At 47.8% G+C, this 27,527-nt stretch overlaps 1 protein-coding gene across 16 annotated transcripts in view; it reads right to left on the reverse strand.

Annotated features, from left to right (window-relative positions):
- Positions 1 to 1,083: 1,083 nt before the first annotated feature.
- Positions 1,084 to 27,527, reverse strand: part of PTK2 (protein tyrosine kinase 2) — a 266,181-nt gene continuing 239,737 nt past the window's right edge. For 11 of the 16 annotated variants that reach the window (XM_038555624.1, XM_038555622.1, XM_038555619.1 and 8 more), the window contains 7 exons: positions 15,724 to 15,786; positions 12,252 to 12,291; positions 11,811 to 11,917; positions 8,507 to 8,515; positions 7,190 to 7,345; positions 5,865 to 5,945; positions 1,084 to 2,354 (listed from right to left, as the gene is read on the reverse strand). In XM_038555624.1, coding sequence (XP_038411552.1) covers positions 2,142 to 2,354; positions 5,865 to 5,945; positions 7,190 to 7,345; positions 8,507 to 8,515; positions 11,811 to 11,917; positions 12,252 to 12,291; positions 15,724 to 15,786 — 669 coding nt within the window. In that variant the 3' untranslated portion in view covers positions 1,084 to 2,141. The remainder of the gene's footprint in view (positions 2,355 to 5,864; positions 5,946 to 7,189; positions 7,346 to 8,506; positions 8,516 to 11,810; positions 11,918 to 12,251; positions 12,292 to 15,723; positions 15,787 to 27,527) is intronic. The other 5 variants (XM_038555623.1, XM_038555621.1, XM_038555617.1 and 2 more) reach the window with 1 other exon arrangement.

The following is a 27,527-nucleotide window of genomic DNA, read 5'->3' on the forward strand; positions in this document are numbered from 1 at the left end:
GGGGTTCAGTCCGTTGGGTGTCTGCCTTCAGCTCAGGTCGTGGTCCCAGAGTCCTGGGATCTAGTCCCACGTCGGGCTCCCTGCTCCGTGGGCATCTACTTCTCCCACTGCTCACCTCTCTCAAATAAATAAAATCTTTAAAAAAATAAAGTACCCTTTAATTAAAATAATGTTATATAGAAAAATACTCAGTGGGAGAAAAACAGAGGTTGAGGTTGTGCACAGGGGGACGTTCACTTTCTTTAGCGCCGCTCCTGTCTAACACAGCCCAGCCTTGAAATGCTGCCCATGGATCATCCGCGGGATGACACGGCTGAGTCACCTGAGGTCCTTCTCACGGTCCCTTGGGCCCTGAGCCAGCGCACCATGGGCCGCTGTTGCCTGGCCCCCGGCTCACGCGCTGACACCTTTTTGATCCTCAGGATGCATGAGACCGATCTGCCGTTCTCCACACTAGAGGAAGAGTCCGATCAGGAGGCAAAATATCAACTTCAAGTAGACGCTCCATCTGAGGCAGTGGCTCTTGACTCGAGGCTGCTGGATCCCCTTCCCCAGGGCCACTGGCCCGACAGCAAGCCCCTCTGTGGGGGATGCGGAGGCGTCACCCCTTACCTGGGCCGGTCTTAGCTAATCGTCACGGTCACCCCCACAGAGATGAGGGACCGGGACCTGAGAGGCTGCAGGACACCTGAGAGTGAGAGGAGCTCAGAGTAACACCCCTTGGCCTCTTTCTCAGAGGAAGCAAACGTCCTCTAGGCACCCGGGGAATGGACTCTGGCCCTGCGAGAATGTGTTTGTCCGGGGGAACATCCGCCCCCTCCCTCCCCCCGGGAGCCCGCTCCGGCTTGTCCCTGCCTGCGGAGCCCAGGGCTGTGTGCTCAGAGACCTCAGCTGCAGAGGGAACAGCAGGGCTGACTCGTCAGCCATCCGGCTGTGGTAATATCCTTGACTTGTCCGAAGACAGAGAAAGAAGAGACACCAGTAGTTATCAAGAACTTTCCTGTACAGTATTTTATCTGGCAAGTCACCTGAAAATTGTAAACGGTTTGAAGGAACCAAAAGAAAGGATATTACACCACGAACTTTACTGGTAACACCTTTTTAATAGGTCAAAGTAACTGTACAGTTCATTATATTCTTCCTGAGAATAATTTATATCCCCCGACAAACTAAAGGGAGGGTATATTTTTCAAAATTATTTAACAGAATGGATGGTGTAACTGCACATCAAAAGAAAACCAAATCTCTCTGCTTTGCTGAATTCTCTCCTGGGAAGACAGATGCAATGAAGGGTTCGTTAGCTCCAGTGGCTGCAAGGTAGTCAACATGGCTTTAATCTTTCTTTATAAATTATATAAAACTGGAAACAGGGATGGCTGCAGAGCCCCTTCTCAGTGCAGTCTGGAGGTGCTCTGGTACAAAGCATTTCTGCTTCCATGAGAAATAACATCGCTACAAAAAACTGGCACATTATTCTGGTGAAAAAAGACAAAGTTTTTAGTGTGTTCTACAGCTAGCTTCCAACCAAATCTTCACATATCCAACAGGAAAGGAAAAGGCAGGAAAGACAAAAGGGTGGTTGTTTTTTTCTGAAATGACTCAAGTCTTCAAAATATAGCTCTGATATTCTTTCTTGTAAAGTGGTGTCAGCAATATTGCAACTCAAGAGTGTTCTCACGACAGAGACTCCAGTCTGGGCCATGACCCTGGGGCTCGCCAGAGAATTCTCAGCCCTTGGGGTTTCCCGGAACTCTCTGTCTCGTCCCCTGTCTCCTGACACGCAGCCGGGCTGGATCAGGATCCACACGCTGCCACCTCGGCCATTTCCACGGAAACACACCCTCATGTGAACGTGGTCTGTTCTTCAGGATTCTTAAAAGCTTCTCACAAACAATTTTCATTCTCAGAAAAATGCCACATTTTGGATCCTGGGCTGTTCTGAACACCATGACTTAAAAAAAAAAAAAAAAAAGAAACAAACAAAAAAAACGAACTCAAATCAAATGTGGTTAAACTTATATGAAAGAGATTTTCAACCAGCTGTCAGTCACAACCGTTGGCGCGGTGAGTGCCGGCGGCCGGGGACCACGGGGCCCCTCGCTGCTGGTGGAACGCGGGACGATGTCCTCAAGGAGGGCCCCTCAGTGTGGCCTCGTTGGTCCGAGCATCCGCAGTCTCGCTTGGTCAATGACATCGAGTAAGTTTTTGGCATCCACGGCCAAGGCATGAGCAGCGGTCAGCATCTGCTTTTTGTACTCCTGCTGGAGACTGGTCATGACGTACTGCTGGGCCAGCTTCATCTTGTTGATGAGCTCACCCAGGTCGGAGTTCAACAGCTTCTGGGCCATCTCAATCTGGAAGGACAAGACAGAGGTCAGGAGAGGCACGTTCCGTGGACTGATCCTTGGCTGCCTCCCGGAGAAGAAACTTTCTTCCCCTTAAACAAATTGTCCCGCCGGACAACAGGGTGTAAGACCAAGGTTTCCTCCAGGAAACTGGCCAACAGAGTGCCCATGGGTGTGTGTGTGTGCGTGCACACATCCAGCAGCCTCTGCTCCTTCCACAAAAGCCCTCAGTGACTATTAATCAGCGACCAGTAGACTTTTGCTTCTTAGAAGAAACAACCATAGAAGAATCTCAGTCTGGTAGAACCTCAGAGGCCACCCAGTCCAGAGCCCTCCCCACCAGAGGGGACAGCTGGGACAGGAAGAGATTGGCTGAGGTCGTCCAGCTCCTGGCTTCCAGTTCAATGCAAACACTTGGGCTGGACTCGCAGGCCAGTGCTCTTTCTACAACCCCAACTGTGTCTCAGGACCTGCCTCTGCTGCGCATGAAGTGGCTGAAGGACGTCCCACCGTGCTGCTCCCGTGCTGCTGTGAGGTGGGAGCAGGGGCAGCAGTGCTGGAAGGAGCTGCCCTACGGAAGCAGCACGCTTGGTCCAGGTGGCTCAGAACCTCCCTCATCTGTTCGTTCAATCGGTAAGGCCTTAACCCCTCAATCTTCTAATGATCACTAAGCACTTACCTAGAGGCATGTGGTGGTGTGGAGGCAAGAGTCGATCACACATTTCTGCTCAGTCTAGGGTGGAGAAGCCTGCCTACAACTACCTATAACCACTGGGATGAATCCTCCAACAGAGACACAGCGATCCATTTGCTCTGAGAGGTCAGAAGACTTCACAGAGAATTTGTCTGAAATTGGCCTGGACTGTACAAATACGCTGGCTTCCTCTGTGGAGGGCCTCACAAGCCGTGCCAAGTCACCTCGGTCCTGCTGAACTTGACAGTGAATGAGGAAGGCTCTGAAGCCAGTGGGGTCTCACTGAGAAGTCAGGTGGCCCCCAGGGCGGCTGTAGTAGAGAAATGAGGGTGAGCTGGCCCAGGATGGGCTGCCCTCTTCAGTAGCACAGGGGGTGGGAGGAGGGACTGGGATAGAAGGAAGCAAAGTCAAAGAAAGCTTCGCCTCTTCTTTTAAAAAATAATTAAGAATATATACAGGAGAGCAAGTTGTGTATAAGAATCAGGGGAGATGGAGAGATTATTTCAGGATTTATCAGCAAACATTTACTTGTTAGGACACCATTTTCTCGCCTCTTGCATATGGAACTATCATTTTTTGGCAAAATTCTTGCTCACTGTGGAAGACCCAATAAAGTTGCCGTGAAGCAGATGAAGAAGCTAATGCCCTAACTGGCAAGGAATATAAAATTACTCTAAGCATATAGGCATTTTTGAGAATGGTTTCAGTGGTTTCAAGTAGGTGAACGCACACCCTTTGCGAAAGAAGTTTAGTTAGGAGCTGAGCCAGCTTCATCAGGACGGGCGTCACTGGGACACCAGCAGCCTCGGACACACTGTCCTGAAAGACCCTGAGCCTCAGTCTCGTCAGGAGGAAACCTCAATCTCTACAGAACATCCCGCAGTTCCACTTTAGGTATAAATACTGTCTAAGGTAACTGGCCTATATTCTTCCAAAATGTTGCCGGCAGAAAGGTGAAGCCTGAGGACCTGTTCCAGTGGGAAGCAGACTGGCCGTGACATCAGGCAGGACACACAGCCCTGCTGGCCTTGAACTAGAGGGTGAAACTTCCTCCTCGCAGGGGTGCTGAGGCCCAGGTGTCAAAACCCTCCAGGTGAGAGAACAGCCTCCTGACTGGAGATGCAAGTGGAAACATGGAAGGTAAGAAGTGTGCCACATGCCACCTGTTCTCAAACGGTTCAGAGAAGGAGACTGTGTGTGTACACAGACAGAGAACGTGGGGAATGTTAAAAGGCAGTGAAACTGGGTCGAGGATATTCAGGAATTCTCTGCACTGTTCTTATAACTCTTCTCTAAGTTTGATATCACTTCAGAAACTAAGAAAACACAGGAGAACAGCCCTGGGGGCTGTGGGGCTAGAGAGAATAGAAAAGTGGGTGCAGGAGCCAGGAGGGAAGAGGAGTGGGAAGGGCGAGCAGGGCCAGGGCAGTCATGGACTCCAAGGGACACAGCTGCATGTGCAAGTGTGGCCTGGGCTGCACACCTCTGGAGCTCAGGGAGCACCCCCTGGAGGAGGTCAGGGAGAATCCCTGGAAGAGGTCAGGGAGCACCCCCTGGAGGAGATCAGGGAGCATCTTTGGGGGAGGCTAGGGAGCACCCCTGAAGGAGGCTAGGGAGCAACCCTGGAGGAGTCAGGGAGCACTTCCTGGAGGAGATCGGGGAGCATCTTTGGGGGAGGTCAGGGAGTACCCCTGGAGGAGGCTAGGGAGCACCCCCTGGAGGAGGCTGGGGAGCATCTTTGGGGGAGGCTAGGGAGCACCCCGTGGAGGTCAGGGAGCATCCCCTGGAGGAAGTCAGGGAGTATCTTTGGGGGAGGCTAGGGAGCACCCCCTGGAGGAGGTCTGGGAGCACCCCCTGGAGGAGATCGGGGAGCATTCCTGGAGGAGGTCGGGGAGCATCTTTGGGGGAGGCTGGGGAGCACCCCTGGATCAGCAGGCACCCCTGGAGGAGGTCAGGGAGCACCTCTGTAGGCTGGCATGTCGGGGAGCATTACTAAAACAATGCAGGTATGTCTGCTCATTTGTTGGTCAACATATGATATGAAATGGCTAAAAATGGCAAAAATGAGATTATTGATAAGAGACAGTATTTTGGGTGAATTTTGATTCCTTAAAAAAGAACTCGGGGCAAACAAACAAACAAACAAACCAACCCTTGGGGCAGCCCAGGTGGCTCAGCGGTTTAGTGCCGCCTTCAGCCCAGGGCGTGATCCTGGAGATCCGGGATCAAGTCCCACATTGGGCTCCCTGCATGGAGCCTGCTTCTCCCTTTGCCTGTGTCTCTGCTTGTGTCTCTGCCTCTCTGTGTCTCTCATGAATAAATAATGTCTTTAAAAAAAATTTCAAAACTCATGTATTACTTTAAAGGGCATTTTAAAAATCACTGCTCTATGTGGAAAACAAGCGTCATTTGCAAACTAATTTTTTTTTTCAGAAAAATGCACGGGAGAAGAGAAGGGCGGGCTGCCTCTCCTGCTCATTTCTCTGGTCCTTCGGCCTCTACTTGAGTCGGTGCTGAAGGATTTGGCCCTTGCCCAGCTTCGCACCCATGCTCCCTGCTACCCCACAGTCGCCTGTCTTTGGGGCCCAGACCCCCGCAGCTTGGCAGCCGGCAGTGGCAAGTGGGACCTAAGCAACCCCAGAGGGTGCAGCTCCTCACCGCCTCCCCGGTGAACGGCCGCTCCTGGCAGGCAAGCCACAACCCACCAGCCTCCGTGGCTGGAGGGTTACAACCTCAGAGCAGCCGGAAGGAGCATCACAGCCAGGCCGGAGCCCTGGGAGCGTCCCGCCCGCAAGGTCAGCACAGGAGGGGGTGCCGTGTCTTACCTCTCGGTGCGTGCTGGCCGGCAGGACCGGAAGGGTCTCGTCCACAGTGGCCAGTAACGTCCGCAGGGCCAGGCCGACTTCCTAGCAGACAAGACAACACGGATATCAGGACACACATGAAGGGCTTCCCCACCGGCAGGGGCGCCTCCTCCCAGTTCCAGGGCTTGTTTCCTTTTCAACACTTTATGGAAATTTCTGTATTTCTTTTCCTCAGTACTGAGCCTGATCTGAAGTTAAGAGGGGTTTCCCCCCAAGACTGAGATCCCCGAAGGCTCAGAACGTGGCCCCTGATGGAGTATCAGTCAGAAGGCCATTGTGCACCTGCACAGCGTGGACACATCTGTTGAACACTATCCTGCGTGATGAGCCTGCCTGTCACCAAAGGACAGATATGGCATGGCGCCCCTCCTCCTCTCCTCTGGGCCCTGGAGCCCCCACGTCACGGGGACAGGGAGTGGATGGGGTGCCGGGGGCGGGGCGCTGCTAATGGGGACACAGTGTCTGTGCTGCAAGGTGAGAGGAGTTTTGGGGATTAGGTGTCTAACAAGGAGAATGTACGTAACCCTGCTGGAGGCTTAACCATAAAACCATGTCAATTTTACATTCTGCATACTGTACCACACTCCAAAAAAGTGTGTTCAAGTACACGTTCCAGAAATACAGGCTCAGAGCAAAGCTTCATAGCACTCTGAACTGCAGAACACCTCTGAGCTTGCGAACACCGGCATGCCTCTCACACAGTTCTGGCACTTTCTTCCAGGACACCAAGCCCCTGAATGCAGCTTGGAAAGGTTAGACTAGTGCATGGTATTTTCATTCTTGTCTTTGACCCTTATTAAAAACGATTCAGTGAGCACCCATACATCCACCCCTCAGTGGAAGAGAACAGCACAGGTAAGTCCCTGAACGTCCTTCTCCACGACGGCCCCTTCCCCGGGGTAGCACCTGAAGGTCAAGTGCTCTCCTGCGTGCGCTGGTGCTTCCTCAGCAGAGCTGCGTGTCCCGGAGGCTGCACACAGCACGGCTCTGCACGCTGTCAAACTTCACGTAAGTGGTGTGACACCAATAAGCCTGTGTGATGCCATTTTGTGGCTCACTTTTTTCACGCAAGACCATATGTGCAAATGCTAACTGTTAAAGGCTGTGGGGTTCCTGGACGTTCCCTCCCAGTGTCAGGGTCAGGGACAGCAGTTCTGTGTGACTTAACGCAGTCCCTGTGTGTGGCCTTCACGCACAACTTCTGAAGCACTGGGTCTGACTCTGAGGGGCACCGTGGCTTCCACGGTTCTAAGAACATGTCCCACTGGCACAGGGTTGGGTTTTACCTTCACCATGGGAACATACTCCTCCGGTGGGGCTGGCTGGATCTTGCTGGACATTTCGATGACAGCCTTCACCAGGCCCGTCACATTCTCGTACACCCTGTCGTTGGACCGGTCCAGGTTGGCAGTGGGCGGGGGGCTGATTTCCTGGGGCTGAAGCTGTAACACAGAAGCCGTTATGTCCCCAGGCCCCACAAGGTGGCGGCACACCACTGCAGTGCTAGGTTAGAGAGGGTCTTTAAAAGAGATCAAAGCAGATCACAATTGATTTTCTGGTCTGTGCGGCTACAGCTCGATTTGAGGATGACAGTAAAGTAATTCATCCAAGTGACGAGTGAATGAGACAATCATTTTTTATAACTTTGAGCTCAGTTAAAGGAAATGAAGTGGAATCATACACATGACACTAAAAGCCCCAGATTCTTTCAGAGTAGTGATTCAACACCCCCCAGAATCATTCACCAAGAGAAAGAATTATGTATTTTACGCCTCTCTGAGGATTTCACAGGAAGCTAGCTAGGGGGTCAAGCATTCTATGTTAAGACTCTAAGAATTCCTGCTTAGTCTGACCTCTGCAGTACGAACTGTATGGCTCAGCGTGGCTGCCTTCAAACCACCTCATGGAAACGTGTGTGACCCCTTCACGACTACACCAAGCTGAGATACAAGTCTTGTGAAATGGACACATCTGCCTGCACCACACTGTGCAAGTGAGGGCCGTGGCGGTGCCGCCAAGAGCCCCAGGATGTACCTGCCAGTGGTATGGACTTGGCTCCTCACCTGGCCATTGTGGTGAGGGTGACATGAAGGAGCAGATGCCCACCCCAGAGCCAGTGGCACAGAGACACCGATGACCATTACCCAGAGAAGCCGAGCACTGGAGGCTGGCGAGCGCAGGGCCTGAGGAAAGTCTCCCAACGGCATTTGAACATTCAAATTGGTAACACGAGGCACAGAAAGGGCAGTATGTGTGTATTTTAAGATAACTAAGCTGTAGTACATAGTAGTAGCCGTTTGCCGATGGGGCTGCTGCCAGCGCTCCGTCTAAACCTCTAGGTGCCCATTCTGAACCCTTGGGCCGACTCTGTCTGGGAACCTGGAGCCCGGGTATTCAAGTCTGGCTCGAGACAGACACGGACAGGAATAGTTCAGTCCTTGAAAAGGTGTGCATGCCTTACTCTCTGGCAAATAAAAACTTTGTTTTTGGTGATAAGCCAAGCAAAAGTGCCCTCCCCAGACTTCCTGATTTCTGCTGCAGAGTCACATGCAAAGTGCTAGGTGTGAAGAAGCAGGACAGACACACAGACACAAGGTGCTTACCCTCCATGGCTATTGTTGAACGGGAGGTGAGGAAAAGTTAGAGAAATTTATCAGAGAAAGGGAAAAAAGAAAAACAATATTAATAAAGGTGGCAGACAAACCCCCCACAAAAACACATGAGCAGAACTAAAAGAAGCGAGTCTGAAGCCTGCCCAGGAGCCCTTGGTTCCCCAGTTATCCACGCAGACAGCTGGGCCGTCAGTCCAGGGTGCCCGCACACTAGGTAAGGAGGCCTGCCACACGCCATGCTTGCTTTCATGAAGTAAATGCAGAAAACAACACACAGAGCCCGAGAGGGACAACCTGGCAGCCATGCAAGAAGCAAAGCGTTAGGGGTCCTCAGAAAGAAAGGGCACTGAAATGCACCTGACATCACTGAGAATGGCCTGTCGGACTTCTGGGCTGTCAGGAGAGACTGTCCAACCCTCGCTCCCTACACCCAGCCCCCCACGTCTTTGGAAACAGGCTTTGTCATGAGCCATGACACCATAATAAAGATCCCTGGCTTGGGGCTGTGCGTAAAGACATCAGGAGATTATTTTAAAAACAAAACCTAAAAAAACAAACAACAAATCCTTTTGAGCCAAGTCTTATGTTTCAGGCTCTTTTATTTTAAACTTAGAAGTTTTATTTAATGTTTTTTTTTCTTCTACAGCTTACACCAAGGCTACGCTACTGTAAAAAGACAATGTAAATTGGGAAAAGGTGGCCATCTTGACCCCTCCTCAGACGGGTCTGAAACAGGTGTACCCTTTGGTATAGTTGTTCAGTAGAATCTTATTAAATTTCAAGGTCTGACCTGCCACAGTGCGTTTTCCCTGCATCAGAAAGAGGGGGATCATTCCTAACTGCATCACTTCAAGAGAGGACATCCCTGTCTCTTCCCTTCTGCACTGAGTCACACGGGGCCCTGTGACTCACATGGCAAAATGTGCCACCAGACAGGATCAACATAAAGGCACAGCTTCCTGAACAGGGGCTGCAGGCAGGGCTCCATCAAGGAGAGGTGCCGCCATCCTAGACTCCAGGAGGCAAAGGCTGCTTTATGCTAATCTACTTAAAGCTTGTGTTTTGTATCTGCCCTGTGCCCAACCAAGGTGGGTCACAGAAGCAGTGCCCTGGTGCCTCCAGCCACCATTCACTCCCAAAGCCAAAGCTTATTGGAGAGATCGTTGTCACTGGTTTCCTACTTTCTGGGGCCTGCCAACCTGGGGGTTCCTTGGCAGGCAGCTGGGATAAGGTGCCACCCCCCAGAGACATACACAGTTCCAACTTCAGGTGGGTGCTTAAAGCCTCAGAGAATCCAGAATCGTAACAAAGCCACCAAGGAGAGAGCAAGATGGGTTTCTGACTGGACGTTACCTGGATGAATTCTGTTAGTGACAGCTAGAGATAAGCATTTCAGTGCTAAACAGTATTGTTCTGTTAGGCTGGATTCAGTAACCTCTACTGAACAGATGGGTAAGGAAGATGCTAGAGACATACTTCATACTTGCTTACTTTTTTTTAAAAGCAGGCTCCACACCCAGCCCAAGGCCTGGTGAACTCACAACCCTGAGATCAAGAGTCGGATGCTTAACCAACCAAGTCACCCAGGCACCCCTACTTCACACTTCTTACTAAAGGAATCTTTACTTGATACATGTTTTAATTAAGCATACTATTTCCATCATGATTCTGACCTGCTTAACACCATCTTTAAGGGTATTTTCCAATTATATTCACTTATGTTATTACAAACAGGAGGCCAAATACATGTCAGAATTCTTAGGTGGTATCTGAGCTACCTCTAAAGTAGATTTTTCCTTATAATACAAGCCATTTAGAAAATTTGTTCTTGTGGCTCATGTAAACGTCAAACTTCATTAACCTAATTTTTCCTCTTCCCTTTTTAAATTTATGTCAGGTAACTACATTAGGAAGAGATGTGTCCCCCTTTGCTCCTCCTCAGAGAATACCCCGTGTGGTGCCAGCAGCGTGCTGGGGAGGCCCCCCATCCCAAGCTGGGGGAGCTGCTGGATGCCCAGCCCCGGGCCAAGCTCCAGGACCAGCACTCTGAGTTCCAGGGGCTGACCACCTGCTAGCACGTGCTCCAGGAGCCGGCCCTCAGAGCAAGGGTGCCTCTGGCTCTAGTGGGACTTGTACTGTGTCCCATAGGAGGTGGGTGGGTCCAGCCAGAGCCAGCCCGTTCACTTCCCACTCACCGCCCCTCTGGGCTGGAGATGGCGTCTTCTCTGCCAAGGGCTACCTCTCCTGTCTCCAGGAATCAGCTTGCTGGCTAAATGCTGGCTCAGCTGGGGAGCCTGTAACCTTGAAAATGCCCTTTGATTTCTGTAGCCTTGCTGTCTCAATGGAAAGGTGGAAACAATCCTACCACCAGCAACCCTTGAGGCTAATGTGAGCACAGCTCTGTCCCAGCACATGGTAAGGTAGGGCGTTCCTGGTTAGTCAGAAAACAAATGTTTCTCCTAACTGGCAACAGAGTTACTAGATTCTAAGACCCCATCCACTGCAGGAGGCATTCTTGTTCTTTATGTTCCTCTAAGGAAAAAAAAAAAGCTGCCAATTAAACTAACATGTCACCCTGATTTTAGAGATATTAAAATATCTCTAAAATATCTCTGGTGTATCAGAACTGGGAAACAAGATACATTTTGAGAGGTAACTCATCTCTAATGCAAAGTAGGGAGCCTCTCATTAAATGGGAACAAAGAGGGAAAACCCTTGGCTTTGCTTCTCTTGGGGAGGAGAGTGGCTTCCAAGGGACCTAGAGCCCAACGCCGCAGGGCCTGGTGGAGGCCGGGGGCGGGAGGCAGTCAGGAACCCCGACGGCCCCACTCACACGCAGCGGGGCAGGCCGTGCGTGAAGGGCTCCCGAGCCAAGGAGAGGCAGTGGCCGTGTGGCCTGAGATGCACGCGGTTCTGGCTCCACACTTAAGAGACAGTGAGCCCACAGAAGGTCTTGCTTCCCTCAGGTGTCCTGGTTTAATTAATTTTTTAAACCAGAAGCCATCCCACACTTTATTCCAAAGAAACATTCTGCCTGTGAAGAAGAAAACCTATCTCTGCCTGAGGCCCAAGACTCCACCATGTGAGGGAAAACTGGAAAAGACAGGCTTCCTGCCAAGCTTGTTCCTGACTCTTGGAGGGGATCAGAGCCCAACCAAATGGACGCCTGGAGCCCATGGCAGTGCCACTCTGCTCATTCCGTCCTCAGCACTGACTCCACATCATGGTACAGACCACTATCCCGGAGCGAGAAGCTCCACAGAGCCTTGAGCAGAGCTCGGGCTCAGGTGCCCACCTTGACGCCCTCATTGTAACTGTCCCCGGGGCTGCTGAGGCTGGCGAGGCTGCCCAGGTGACCAGGGGCTCCAGGCCGTGGCGGTTTCTTTGGCGGAGCTGCAGGATCTGGTAAAAGGGAAGGTGTCCCAGTAAGTGATGCATAATAAGACACAGAACAGAAACACCCAAATAAACACTGAGCATGGATTCATGTTACTACAACATACACTGATCTTGGAGAGGGCATCCTACTGAGGTGTTTCTGATGCATTACAGCAGTAAGTTCTGTTCTCCAATGGTCTAGTTATCAGCTGAATTTGCTAAACATCATACTTGGTTTGATCCGTAGAGGGAAAAGTGTTAAAAGGATCATGAGGTACTCCAAAAATAGGGAACTATGTACATTTACAACCCGCCCCCTCTAAACTATAAAAACTTGACAGATCATTTTTTCGCTTACCTGGTTTACCCACAGGCTGGTATATGTGTTGGTTTCCAGTCTGTGGGAAAAGAAAAGCTCCATCACTACACCAGCATACACTAAAGGGCATGGCCTCCCCATCACCCTCCATCCGCTTGTACAACTGTGTGAAGTGCTGGGTTCAAGGCCTAATTGGGGGTGGGGGACTTGGAAAAAGCAAAAATGCCAGCAGGCTGTGGGGAAAGGGCTGTGACGGGAGCAAGCACAGGAGAGTATGGGAACATGGACAGGAGTCATCACAGTCAATTTAGAATTTCCTTTAAAAAAGTGACATCCATGGAGGCCTCAGTTCACCTTCCAGGACTGTGAAATCCAGGCCTTCCCAGTGTCTGGGCCTTCTGCTCAGGAAGCTGCCTCACAGCCCAGATGTTCTCCTTACAAGGAGAGGTATAAGGGGTAGAGAGATGATGGGAGGTGTCTCATCTGTGGCACTGGGGTGTTTAGACATTCCGTGTCCCATGTCATTGTCACCCGAAGCCTGTGTGTGTCAGGACTTGGTGCTACAGCGCCATCAGTTCTGGACCAAGCCACAGGCCCAGAATTTCCACCCTCAGAACAGGACAAAAGACTGTTCCACTGAAGGCCAGCCCTGCCATCACACTGCAAACAACCTGTCCTAGGATAACTAAATGCAAAGAAGTCTTTTTAGAACTACATTCTACTTCTGAAGAGACTTATTTGAAATAATTAACTAGTTAAAAAATACATATTTTAAAGGTGCTTTACTTTTAGTTGTAAGGAGAGAGAGCCACCTCTGTGAAATACAAGAACTGCAGTGTGCACAGTGAAAACTTCCTCTGCTGGGAACACATCTACTGTCAACATACTGTTTCATACCCACAAAGCCCTCAGAACTGGACAGTGTGAAGAACAAGGGCTCCTCCACAACCAAGTTTGTGCAGTACTTCACAGTTAACCTACCACATACTTGACAGTTATTGAACATTTGCTTTGTTCTAGGCACAAAACAAGCCCCACCCTTGTGGAGTGGATAGTGTAACACAGGGAGTGAGACAGTAACAGCAGGTTCACGCATATTGCCAAGCCCCGTGGAAAAGGGAGATGGGGGTGGGGCAGGCAGTGAGGATGCTGCAGGTCTCAGTGGGAAGTTCAGGCCTCCTGAGAATGGGGCCTTGGAGCACGCTGGGTGGAGCACATTGGGTGGGGGAAGCCATGAAGGAATTTGGGAGGCGAATGGCCCAGAGATAGGGGATCCCCTAGTAGGGGCAAACAGCACAGCAGCCAGGGCAGCTGGAGGATGAGTGAGGGCAGGAAACAGCAGGAAACATGGCCCAAACTCTAAAGTAGACACAGTCTGTGAGCTGTGTTGTATTCACGGATCCAGGCAGTAAAATACACACACTTAAAAAAGACTTACAGCACAAAGAATTTTCTGGTTGATACCCAGGTTGCAAGAAAGTTCCATTAACTAGAAAATTCTATTCTAAGAACATCCTAGATTAATTCAGCAGAAGTACATATAATGTACCATGCTAGGCAATTCCACAGGTTGCTCTGGGAGGGAAGGCACAGAAAAGTGCCTGCTTCCAGAAGTCTGACAGACGAGTGTGTGGTCAGGCTATGTTCTGGGTCTGCCACGTATCTAGCTATGGGCCCTGGGCCTTGGAGAAGTCATTCAACTGTTTGGGGAGTTGTTTTCCAATTTGTTAACAAATAGGCTGATAACATACATCTAACACAGGGGTGTTGTCACAAAATGAACGTGTGGTCAACTTGTATATCATTTTGTATATATTGTATATATTTTGAAATCCACATGGTTTTTACTTTTTATGCAAGTGGATGGGGTCAGTTTCCACTAGCTCATGCCTACTTAAAATCCGCAATTTTCTAGCCAAAGCATTCTCCCTGAAGCCATGGTGCATTTTCAAAAGCGTTAAGTTGGAGCATTCCAAGAAGTGGGCCAAATCAGATTGTTATCTTTAGCAAAGGATGGAAGAGAGAAAACTGGAATGGTCACGAGGTGTTACTGGCCTTCCAGAAGGAACTACCCACAACCTGAACCACATCCCTTGCAGGGAGCCATCATGTTTGCTGGTGCAGTCTGGCATCTAGCACTACGACGGGTAACCTTGAGCAAGTTTTCTACAAGCCTCAGTTTACTCCTTTGTGGAGTGTGGATGGCAACAGGCCTAACTTGATGGAGTGCTGAGGTCTCGGGGAGGTGGCAGGAGAACAGCACTCAGCACAGCACCCTGTAGCACTAAGTACCTTCTCATCGGTATTAAGTGCTTCCACTGTTACCTAGGCCTGGGCGACAAGATAGCTAGAGGACTTGTCCTGTGTCATTGGCTCCACAGAGTGTTTCTGAAGAATGCTTCTATTCAGGTCTAATTCACCCCGTCCCACATGCTTTCTGGGGGACTGCCATTTGCCACATACTGGAACACAAAAGATTTCTCTTTTGTAATAAAATGCCCTATTAGTGGTGTTGTGAACAGCCAGTCCCTCAAGTAGAGTTTACCTTCATGCCGATTCTCAGTCTTAACAACTCAGGACAGACTACCTGTCATGTGCTAATTTTTTAATGTTAATAAAGAAGGAGCTGTGTGTGTGGAGATGTTAAATGGCAGGTGATGTGACTTCATGCTTGTGAAATAGCAATATCCCATATTCCATCTGCAGAGCCCACTGCGTCAGCACATTTGGACAGAAGATACCTAATCTTCCCATGCTGGTGACTGAGCACATCTTCCAGGGACCAAATCTTGGGGGCAGCTGGATTTCACAGTACAGATTAGAGTTGTTCATTCTGTACTGTGCATCCTGGAGCTGGGTGATGCCCCAGTCTCATGTATGCATGCATGTGTGTCTACAAGTAAATCCAGAAGCCTTATTAGGGTGGAGCTTTATATCCGGAGGTCTGTTACCTGGCAGGCACAGGTTTCTCTCTCGTGTTTAGAGAAATCTGGTTTTCTTTTACTCAGACATGTGCTGATGGAAATCTTAATAAGATGATTTAAACTCTTCTCCTTAAAAGATTAGGGAATATTTCAAGCAGGCTTTAAACATATCTGGAATAATCATGAAACTAGCTCTTCAAAGAGAATTTCAGGCATTTCCCCTCTACAACACACAGACGGAAAAAAAATCTTGTTTGGACAAGTTTCCTGTGACCATGGAAACTTATAACCATGCACTAAGAGTGGAAAAATGTGGCAAAGACAGCTTATGTGCATCAACAGTAGGTATGTATGTTTCTGTAGAGCAGAGTTTGGCTCGCTGCTACTACGAAGCTGTGTAATGGGGTAGAAACCTGGACCTGCATCCAATGCTGGGCTGTGCATTGTAGCTTCTAATGATCTTGGCTAAAATGTTCACTTTACTTAAAGAACGGATTCCCATGTTCCATGCTGAAGATTAGCGAGCGTGGTTAACTTATGACACAAAGTGACAACCTACATCCTGGTGAAACTCGGCAGTTGCTTACCGGGCCCTGGAGACTTCCATCCTCCCTGTCAATGCTGCCTCGAGAGAGCCGCACATCAGGTTTCTAAAGCAAACAAAACCAGACAGTTTCATTCTTGGTCTGAAAATCGCACACATATTCTGTATTAAGTGCCTTCCTTATATGACACCATCATCCTCTAAATAAGAGAAGCTGAAAGCTCCCAAGTTTCAGAAAAATTCTCAAACTCAATGATGACAAACCTAGGTTAGTTGCCTCAGCAAAGCCACATGTGCATGGCAATCAGGAGCGCACCACGGCCCCACACAATCCAGGAAAGCCTGTAATTCGCTTCTCCGCCCCAGGAGCAGGTACCCATTCCTGCTTCCTGGCAGAGGAAGGCTTCTGTGTACTTGGCTGTATTGCCAAAGCAGCAAATAGTCCAATTACACACCACCCCCTTTCCTCACCCAATGCATCCATGATACAGAAGCCATAAGGATAAATCTGGATTTAACGTAGATAGGAATATGTAAATTTCACTAATCTCAAAGAAGGCAAAGTAGGTTCCATGCCATCACCGTGCCGAGCTTGGCAGAAGGTATTGTAGAAGGCCAGTCTGTCCGGGGGCCTCCTGCCTCCCTGACACCACGGTGATTCTTGCCTTCCCCTTTGCCCGTGCACTCTGGCCACAGACCCCTTCTCAGGGTGCATTTCCCACGGCCTCTCCTGAGAGGACTGTTCCTTTCTTGGTCTTTGCCAGTCTGCTGTATCTTACAGAGATCCTCTATGTGGCAGGAATCATGCAGTGATTACGTCCTTCCCTCATTTGACAGAGAACATCCCACTGTTTGATTTGTACTTGTATGCCCTACGCTTGCAAGGCTCCAGTGCTGAGCACCGAGCACAGAACCTATAAGCACTGGTGGGGTGGGGTAGTAAGAAAGAAAGGAGCTTTGTCTCTCTCTTCGTATAAATGTATATTTACAAAAATGAAGCCATGCCATATAATTTTCTAGCCTTTATGTAACAATAATATAGTAGAAATTGGTAAAAACTGTGCTTAAAAAGCTGTATGACATCCCCCCATGAAGGTTGTCATAAGCAGAAACAGAAACCAAAGTGAGGCATATGGACTCTGGTGTCAGATTGCCTGGGTTCTGATGAGGCTCCAACCCCTTTGAGCTGTGTGACCTGGGCCTCAGTTTCTTCAGCTCCAAAATGGAGCACTTATGGTACCCACAGCCTAGGTTTGATGGGAGGATTAAACAATTAATGCTGCAAAGTCAGTGCCACAAGAGTGTCAAGTAAAATGAATAGTTCTGTCTGCTGAATGGTGGGGCCATCTTCAAAATTTTGATTGTGTAATAGACTACGGACGAAGACCTTTGCATACAAATATTGGACTAAATCCCTGATAATTTCCCTGGAATAGATTTCTGAGGATGGAGTTACTGAGTCAGAGGGTTTGAACATCTGAAAAATCCTGGGTATATACAACAAGCTGCCCAACTGCTGCACTGTCTGGATTTACCTCTGTCAGGAGGCTTTCTCTGGGCCCTACAACCACTGCACTGCCATTTAAAACTGAGCCAACGCAATAAACAAAATACTGTATAAATCTACCCACTTTTCCTAAATGTTAGAACATTTCTGCTTCTTCTTACTGGATGCCAGGCACTGTGAGGACAGAGGCCATGGGCTGTCAGCTTCCCCCACTATCTCCATGACTTGGTAGAAAGCAGGACTCACAGGAGGGAAGAAATGAATCGTTGTCTGTGAACAGTGTCCCCTTGGAGAAGGCATTTAACCTCTCCAAACCCATTTCTCGGCTGGTCAAGGGGTTGGCTACCTCATACAGTGACTTTAAGGATTAAATATGTGCACATATGAGATATTTTGTAAATACTTGCTCAAGGAATGCTTTCATAAAAATGCAAGGTAGAAAAGAGATTTCACAGATGAAGAACCCAAAGCTTAGAAGGCAGAGTTACAGGCGCATCCTGGAGATAGTGCAGGTTTGCTCCACATCGCTGCAACAAAGCCAACAGCATAATGAGGCGAGTTAGATGAATGTTTGGATTCCCAGTGGCAATCAAAGTCATGGTTACATCATATTCTAGCCTATTAAGCCTGCAGCAGCGTTAGGTTTAAAACACGATGTAGATACTCGAATTAAACGATATTTTACTGCCAAACAATACCACATCGACTGACTCTTCCTCTTCCTTTCACTGAACGGCCTCTCTGTAGCATGTGATGCTCTTTCATAGTATTTCACCCACAGAACTTCCTCCAAAACTGGCGTCAGTTCTCTCAAACCCTGCTGCTGCTTTACCAACCAACTAGAGTCACAGAATGTTCTAGATCCTTTGTGTCACTTCCCGTCTTCACAGCATCCTCACCAGGAGCAGCTTCCATTTCAGGAAAAGTACGTTCTTTCCTCCTCCCTGAGCATTACCGCCTCGTCCTTAGTTCCAGCATGAGATCGTGGCAGTGCAGTCCCACATATAGGCTCCACTTCAGATTCTGGTTCTCCTGCCATGGCCACCACATCGGTGGGGACTTCCTACACTGATGTCCTGAACCTCTCAATCATCCATGATGGTTGGATCCACTTCTTCCAAACTCCTGTTACTGTTGACATTTTGACCTCTTCCCATGAATCATGAATGTTCTTCATGTCATCTAGAATGGTGCATCCTTTCCAGAAGGTTCTCAGTTGACTTTGCCCAGATCCATCAGAAGAATCTCTATTCATGGCAGCTATCACCTTGTGAAATGTAGGTCTTAAACAACAAGACTTGACAATCACAACTACTCCTTGATCCATTGGCTACAGAATGGATATTGTGTAATCAGGCGTGAAAACAACATAAACCTTCTTGCCCATCTCTGTCAGAGCTCCTGGGTGACCAGGTACATGTCATATTTCAAAAGGAATTTTTTTTTTCTGAGCAGTAGGTCTCAAGAGGGGTCTTAAAATATTTAGTAAACCACGCTGTAAACAGTGGATGGTCATCCAGGCTTTCTTCTTGTTCCACTGACAGAGCTTAGGCAGAGTAGATTGAGCAGGACTCCGAAGGGCCCTAGGACTTTCAGAATGGTCAGTGAGCACTGGCTTCATCTTTGAGTCACCAGCTGCATTAGCCCCTAACAAGGGAGTTGGCTTGTAGCGGCAGCTTTAAAGCCAGGCAGTGACTTCTCCTCTCCAGCTACACCGATCCTAGATGGCACCTCCTTCCAGTAGATAATCTGTTGCTTAGTGCAGCACCTTCAGTAATTATCTGAGCCTGATCTTCTGGAGAACTGGCTGTAGCTCCGATGTCAGCACTGCTGGTTTGTCTTGTACTTGCCTGTTTGGAGACGACTTCTCACTTCTCTCCTTCAACCTCGAGAACCTCTGCTAGCTTACAGCTTTCCCCTGCAGGCTCCTCATCTCTCCCAGCCCTCCTGGAATTGAAGAGAGTGAGGGCCTTGCTCTGGGTTAGGCTTTGGTTCAAGGAAATGCTGTACCTGGTGTGATCTTCTATCCAGACCAGGAAGACTTTCTTCCTATCGGCAATAAGGCTGGTTTTCTTATCATTCGTGTGTTCACTAGAGAAGCACTTGTGATTTCCTTCAAGAACGTCTCCTGTGTGTTCACAGTGTGGCTGTGTGGTGTAAGAGGGCTGGCTCTCCACCCGTCTGGGCTTTCTACATGCCTTCTCACTAAGCTTGGTCATTTCTAGCTTTTGACCTAAATGAGATGTATGACTTCTCGTTGTACTTGAGGGGGTCCATTGTAGGGTTATTAACTGGCCTAATTTCAATATTGTTGTGTCTCAGGGACAAGGGCTGCCCGAGAAGAGGGAGAGATGAGGCAATGGCCAGTCCCTGGAGCAGTCAGCACACAATGTTCATTAAGTTTACCATCTTACATAGCTGTCGCTTATGGGACTACAAAACAATTACAATGGTAACTTCAAAGATCACTGATCACAGATCTCTGCAGATGTAATAACGAAAAAGTCTGAAGTACTGTGAGAACTACCAAAATATGACAGACACAAAGTGAGCAAGTGCTGTGGGACAAATGGCACCAACAGACTTGCTCAATGCAGGGTTTGCCACAAACCTTTGGTACGTAAAGAACACAATGCTCACGATGTGCAATAAAATGAGGTTACGCCTGTAATTCTTTGAAGCAACACGAGGTGCATTCAACCAGGCAATAAAAATTCAATATCTTCTAACTGTAGGAAATATATATATATATTTTAAAGGTTTTATTTATTTATTCATAGAGATACAGAGAGAGAGAGGCAGAGACACAGGCAGAGGGAGAAGCAGGCTCCATGCAGGGAGCCTGATGTGGGACTTGATCCCGGGTCTCCAGGATCATGCCCTTGGCTGAAGGTGGCGCTATGAAACGCTGGGACACCTGCACCCCGATGTTTCTAGCAGCAATGGCCACAATAGCCAAACTGTGGAAGGAGCCTCGGTGTCCATCGAAAGATGAATGGATAAAGAAGATGTGGTTTATGTATACAATGGAATATTACTCAGCCATTAGAAACGACAAATACCCACCATTTGCTTCGACGTGGATGGAACTGGAGGGTATTATGCTGAGTGAAGTAAGTCAATCGGAGAAGGACAAACAGTGTATGTTCTCATTCATTTGGGGAATATAAATAGTAGTGAAAGGGAATATAAGGGAAGGGAGAAGAAATGTGTGGGAAATATCAGAAAGGGAGACAGAACATAAAGACTGCTAACTCTGGGAAACGAACTAGGGGTGGTGGAAGGGGAGGAGGGCGGAGGGTGGGGGTGAGTGGGTGACAGGCACTGAGGGGGACGCTTGACGGGATGAGCACTGGGTGTTATTCTGTATGTTGGTAAATTGAACACCAATAAAAATTTATTAAAAAAAATAAAAAAAGAAAAAAAAGAAACCCCTGAGCCACTGGGGTTGCCCTATTTTTAAAGTTTATTTACTTATTTAAGGAAGCTCTATGCCTAATGTGGGGCTCAAACCCACGACCCAGAGATCAAACACTCTCTTCTGACTGAGCCAGCAAGGCGCCCCTAACTGTAGGAAATAACTTTATTTACTTTTTTACTTAAACAAAAGCAAATGACATTTATTGTTTGCTTATAGAATTAGGTGCTGTGTTTCACGTATTTACATTAATTATCTACTTATATTTCCATATGAAATAACTTATTTTTCACAGCAATTCCCTCATGTTAGACTTTCCCCAAGACAGGATCTCAATTTTCAAATGAAAAAGCCTGTCTATATAAAGTCCCTTTGTGTTCTATGAATGGAAATATTTAAGGTTTTTCCTCACGTGGTTGCCACAGCCTGTCTGAGTGAGAGATGAGTGCCAACTCGGAGAACTCGAGAGAGCCAGAGCCAGCCTGTCGGAGAGAAGGGGTTCTGTTACTGGTTCTGCTCCCGCAGGAAGCCAAATTCTTTTGTTTCCCTCTTACAAACTACTCTAGATTTGAAGATAGTAAAATTAAGAGGAAATTTATGTTTGAAATCTTACACCAATATTATCACAAACATAAAGGATGTTTGGGGTATTCATTATGTCCCTTGTCACATATGCCTTATCCTTCCCTCACTTTCTTTTTTTTTTTCTTCCCTCACTTTCTTTGTTAATTCAGGTATGACATATACAGTAAAGTACACAAATCTTAAGTGTAAAAGCTTGATGCATTTTCATAAATGCACCCACCCAGTGGGCTCCAGCTTAGACCTGCCTCGCATCCCTGAGGGGCTGAAGTTCTGACCTCCAGCCCCAGAGGACTCACATAAGTGGACTGCATAACATGCACTGTCCCATGTCCAACATCTTTTGTGGACATTATCTCTGTAAGTCCCGCCCTTGTGGATGTGTGGAGGGGTTTGCCCATTTTTACTGTCATGCAGTATTCCACTCCATGAATGTATCTGTTCTGTAGGAATGGGCAGGTAGGTTAATTCCAGTTCCTGGTACTGGAAACCAGGTGTGAGCAAGAAACCTGCTGTGAGCACTGTGCTGTGTGGGCATGTGCATGGTGTCCCCATGGGCAGGGGGGGAGGGCCGAAGGCACTGCTTCAGGTTCTGGGGACACAGCAAACAACAGTGGTCTCAACCCTCGTGTGCTGTTGCTCTAGAAAGCTTCCACTTGGAGTCCCTTCTCCTTGAACTGGGCCACACTGTCTACTAATCCAGAATGTGGCATATGCAAGGAACACAGGAGGGCCGTGGCCTGGCTCAGCAGCAAAGGGCCAGAAGCAGTCTCCCCACCCTGTCCTTGCCCCCAGGGGCCCCCGGTCCTGGCACTCATCATTCATTCAGCTGGCTGCGTCTGTATGAGAGGAGAAGCAGCTCAAACATTCATTTCCTTTTTCAGAACACAAAGTAGGCTTTATATAGACAGGACTTTCTCATTTTAAAATCAAAATCCTGTCTAGCACAGTGCCATGTTAGAAGGCTACTGTAAGGAAAATAAATGAGTAACAAAGTCAGTCTGTCTGTAAGCAGTGCCCCCAATATGAAGCAAGGTCCTCTGAACAGACTGAGGGTACACATGAGGCTGCTGGCTCTCTCTGGCCTGTGTGGGAGAGCTCGTGTAATGGGGTTTGCCAGCACAGAGCCGCCTCAGAGGTCATGAGCTGGACCGGGAGAGGGTCCCCCACAAGGACCAAGTGCTGTAGGTCAGGGCTATGTGGCCTCGGGCAAGCACCAGAGTGGAGATGACATGAAGGAATCCTGACTCCCCAAAGTACTTAAGAAAAGGTAGCAGCCAGCCATATTTAACAACAGAAACCACTGTAATGGAAGTCCGAACAACAGAAGATTACAATTAACAGCTGTTCTTTCACCTCTACTGGAAAAAAACTTTGGCAACATTACTGACAAAGCAACTCTGAAGTTAATTTTTCCAAACCAGAATACAGCTCCTCTATCTATACAAGCTTACCCCATGGAAGGGTGTAGCAATGCTTTGCCCAGCATGGTCCAAGGACCAGTGAGGCTCAGAGATGTTTTGTCATCAGGTCATGATGAGACAGAAACAGAAGATAAGCAACTTTAAAAATTTATAGAGCAATGTGAAATAGTAACTTTTAGACCTGTTAGAGTTCAAATAAACAAGTTTGGCTCATATTTTATATATTTTCTTAAAAATTTATTTTTCTAATAATTGCTTTTTACTTTATTTTACAAGGGTATCAGGTCTATAATGGTTTAGGAAAAAACCCCAGAAACCGACCTTCCTCATTGACAGCTTGAGAGACCTGCAGTTCAGAGCCCTGGCCTAAAAGGCGGCCTCCTGCCCAGAGACTCCACATCCTGGGAGAACACGCGGGTCCAGTTAAAGCAGGGGCCTTTGTTAGCTAGCTGCTAAAAATAATCCACTTTTGGGAGCTCCAGCAACAGCAAAATGGAATTAAGGTTTATTTATAATAACAAGCAAATCTAATAAAAGCAATGCTCCTTTGCAGAATCCTTGCAAGTGGCTAAATCTCTCACTTGATCTATTGTATTAGTTTCTGGTCAGGAGTGGCCAGAAGGTATTCTGAGATGGCCTCTGGGAACTCTATGTCATATGTGGGATATGATCTAGGATTTTAGAGTCTCAGCAATGCAGCTCTCACAGCTGCCATGGAGAACAAACTGAGAAAGAAAGCCCTTGGAGAAATCCATGTGTATTGCCTATTTCCCCCACTGTATACATGCTACACATTTAATCCTCAATCCAGCCCTGGGAGAAACATATTACCCACACTTTATAGAAAATGTAATTATCTTACAGATTAACAGATTAATAAATAAAACTATAGAGGTTAAACTATACATATAGTGTCATAATAACTAGGATTTTTAATTCTCATTTGGCTGAGTCCAGAGTCTAGATTCTTTCTAGTAATATCTTCTTGAAAGAGAGAGTCAGGGATGCCTGGGTGGGTCTGTCAGTTGAGTGTCTGTCTTTGGCTCAGGTCATGATCTCAGGATCCTGGGATCAAGCCCCACATCGGGCTCCTGGCTCAGCAAGGAGTCTACCTCTCTTATTCTCTCTGCCTTTGTCCCTCCCCCTGCTCTAATAAATGAATAAATAAAAATCTTAAAAACAAACAAACAAACAAACGAGAATCAAAGACAGGAATGATCATCTTCAGTGCCAACAGGTAGTCTGTTATTTTCCTACCACATCTCACGCCCCTGGTCCTCCCAGCCTGCAATGGTCTCAGGGACCCTGCGCTGTCTGTCTTCTGTATCCACTGCACTCTGGCCACTGCCGTGGCCCTTCTGTGCTCAGGTACACTTGGCCCCTTCCTGCCTTGCCTTAGGTCCTTGTGCTTGGTGGCTCTCTTCCTGGAACACTCTTCCCCAAATGTTCCTGGGGTGACCCCCGCTTGTCATTTCAGCCGCTTGGCATTCCCCAAAGGCTGTGTGTGCTGGGCCTCCCCTCCTGTTCCCAGTCCTCTCTGTTCAGTCAGGGGCTGACTGAGGACAGCTGGATCTTGAGGACAGGAAAGATGGAAAGTCAGCTCATAGGCCTGGTGGTCATCTTATGGTAGCCACTGGCAGATTTTAGGTCAGAGAGCAACAGGATCAGATTTTAGAAATATCACTGTGGCTCTGGCAGGAAACAGTGACCTGACATTTATGTTACTCCAGTCTCCTTGATTTTGTATCTCTGCCTGCTACTCCTGCTAGAAGCAGGCCCCCATCTTGACTATACACTTGCTCTTAGCCCTACTACCTACAACGCCTACCTGACGAACACCCAAACCAAAGATAGGTTAGGGATTATCCACCTCCCCCCACTCTCCATCCCATGACACTAGTACTGATTTGATCTTGAAGCCAACAATGACTAAGTAAGTCATTCTCATTTAAGGAAAGCAATACGAAATTCTAATGGGATGCCAATGACCTATGCCATGATCTTAAAAGAATGATCACTCATGACTTGACTCTGGAATGCAAGGCTAGCCCAAACCCAAGCAAAATGTACCCCATTGTTCATCATGTCAAAGTCTTTACAGGTTTTTCTTAAAAAGAAAAAAATATATATATGTAAAATACATACGTGTGTGTGTGTATATATATATATATGTATATGTATATATGTAAAATATAGAGCCAGCATTATACCTAACGGAAAAACTATTACAGACAACATCTTTAAAAATAAAAGCAGACAAGGAACTATTTAATATGAAAGTTGGCAAGAGACGCTTCAGAATAGAAATACGAAGTATGTAACAAATGTTGAAATGAAGAAAAAATGCTTTTAAAAGCAACAGAAAACCCACGGAAATCAGAGTTCATGTGATAGATACTGGAAAATACAAGACAAGTGTCTAAAAATCAAATGCATATGCACACATGGAAAATGCACAACCAATGAGCTCAATGAAAATGATACCATTAGAGCAGCAGCAGGAAGCTCTAAGTGGATAGGCAGGAATTTAGCAAGGGAAGTAAGACACACTTAAAAAAAATCATTAAAAGCTGCACAGAAGTAATAAAAGATGCTGGGAACAGACCACAGGGAAGTTCCTGGGCTATGGAGACATCCTCACCAAGGGTACCACAGACCCCTGGGGGCATATTATACAGCTTCGTAAGTGGACTTTGCACATAACTTGGAAGCTATGTTGAGTCATGGGACACCTGGGTGGCTCAGCAGTTAAGCGCCTGCCTTCAGCTCCGGGCGTGATCCTGGAGTCCCAGGATCAGGCTGCCTGTATGGAGCCTGCTTCTTCCTCTGCCTGTGTCTCTAATGAATAAATAAATAAAATCTTAAAAAAAAAAAAAAAAAAAGAAGCTATGTGGAGTCTTGGAAATGTCCTGTGTGGGGGGTATGGGTTACACAGACTTAGCCATTTATTGAACCTTGCCCAGGGGTGCCTGGGTGGCTCAGTGGTTGAGTGTCTAGACGCCTTTGGCTCAGGGCGTGATCCCGGGGTCCTGGGATGGAGTCATGCATTGGGCTCCCCACAGGGAGCCTGCTTCTCCCTCTGCCTGTGACTCTGCTTCTCTCGGTCTCTCATGAAAAATGAGTAAAATCTTAAAAAAAAAAAAAAAAAAAAAAAGCTCACCCTACTGTACCCTCTTCTAGGGCTTGTTCAGTGTACGGTCTATAAATGATCTCAGTGACAAGAGAAAGCCCACTAGGTAACTAGCCGGGTCCTGAGCCTTGTATATAAACACCTGAAACCACTCAGAAGACTGAGTTGGTGTTGAACTCATTAAACTACTTTCCACTCCCCAGGCTATAGTCACATCTCGCGTGGGTGGGGAGTTCTGAGAACAGTCTTATGACCCATGTCATTAGTCATGCTCATTCCTTCTGCCTGGTGGGGTTTCCGGAACTTGTCTGCTTTGCAAATTCCAATGGATCTCTCAGCCTTGGCTCAACATATCTGGACTCTGGCACCATCCCTGAGTCTTCCAAGCACCTGAGGGTTCATCGTCTGCCCTTGCTGTGCACAGAGCAGGGCAGAACAGCAGCATGGGCCAGCACGCCGTAACCCTGAGAAAACCCTTTGTTCACGTGCCATCAGTCATACCCAAGACAATGGTATGTAGGTACATCAGTTCGGAGTTTGGAGAATTTGTAATATGGCCTTTTTCAATCCCATATCAATGCAGGAAAATAGGCTGTCCGACAAAAGTCTAAGATGTGCTAGGGAACAGCCATTCTTGGAGTCCATTCCAGATCCAAATGGATCCGCTCAGATTACTACAGCAAACAATCACCAGTGTCGGCAGCTTGCCTTACATCATGATATGCTTCAAAGTAAATCATTTAGATTTTTGATAGTTTGAAACTTCTGTTCCAAACTAAATCCTTCATGGTGCCTATCAACGTTTCCTGTACCTTGCTATAAATGTCTGCAAGAAGAACACCTGGCAAGTTGAGTAAGTGTTCAAAGTACCCACAGCAGGATGGTGCCTTGCACCTCGTATGCGCCGAGCAGCCCTGCAAAGCAGCCAGGACAGACCCTGTGGCAGGACTCTGGGCCGAATTCGGGCTCTGTTACATGCTGGCTGGGCGACCTCAGGAAATCTCTGCTGTAAAGTGAGGATGATACAGGAACAGGGTCACCCTCCTTTATCCTGGTTTCCAAAATTTAACAAGCACCAATGACTGGAAATTTATTTTAATTTTAATTTGGAATTGAAGCAAGTTAATTTCATGACAAAACCTGACCTGAACTGACATGAAGTCTGCATTCATACCTGTGAATGTGAACATTAAGGTTTTGTGCATGAAGATTAGTGCTCTTACCTCCAGGATGCTAATGGAACAGGACCGCTTCCATGGCATGTGCGCTATACTACACTATCCTTCTAAAGTAAAAAATATTGAATTCTGAAGCACATAAAACCTTCAAGAACTTTGGGTAAAGGATTTTGGACCTGTCTCTTCTTTCTGGGGTGGCTGTGTGGACCAGCTGACTCCATATAGGAGAAATACATCTGGTGGTGAAGGGCATCTGTGACCAGGGTGTATGCCAACTGGCAGTAACCGAGTGTGGGGTGTGTGCAGTGTCTGCAGGCCTCCCAGCATGCTCCCAGTTCCTGTGGGCACTGGGATGGCAGGCTTGCTAAGGGCAGCCCAATGTGCTGGGGGCACTGGCTTCACCAATGGGGAAAACACGCCTCACCTAGCCTGAGTGTTTTAATTTTAAACTACAGTTTTAAAAAAATGAGAGCCACTTATGAAGGCTGAAACCACTGTGGCATATCACCAGTAAGTGCTGGTTTCAACGCTTCTCTGCTCGGAAGACTGTAAGCCTTTTGAGAACTATCCCCCACCCTCACCGGTGTCTAGTCCCCCAGCATACAGAT

This window comes from Canis lupus, chromosome 13 (genome assembly GCF_011100685.1).
Source record: "Canis lupus familiaris isolate Mischka breed German Shepherd chromosome 13, alternate assembly UU_Cfam_GSD_1.0, whole genome shotgun sequence".
NCBI lineage: Eukaryota > Metazoa > Chordata > Mammalia > Carnivora > Canidae > Canis > Canis lupus.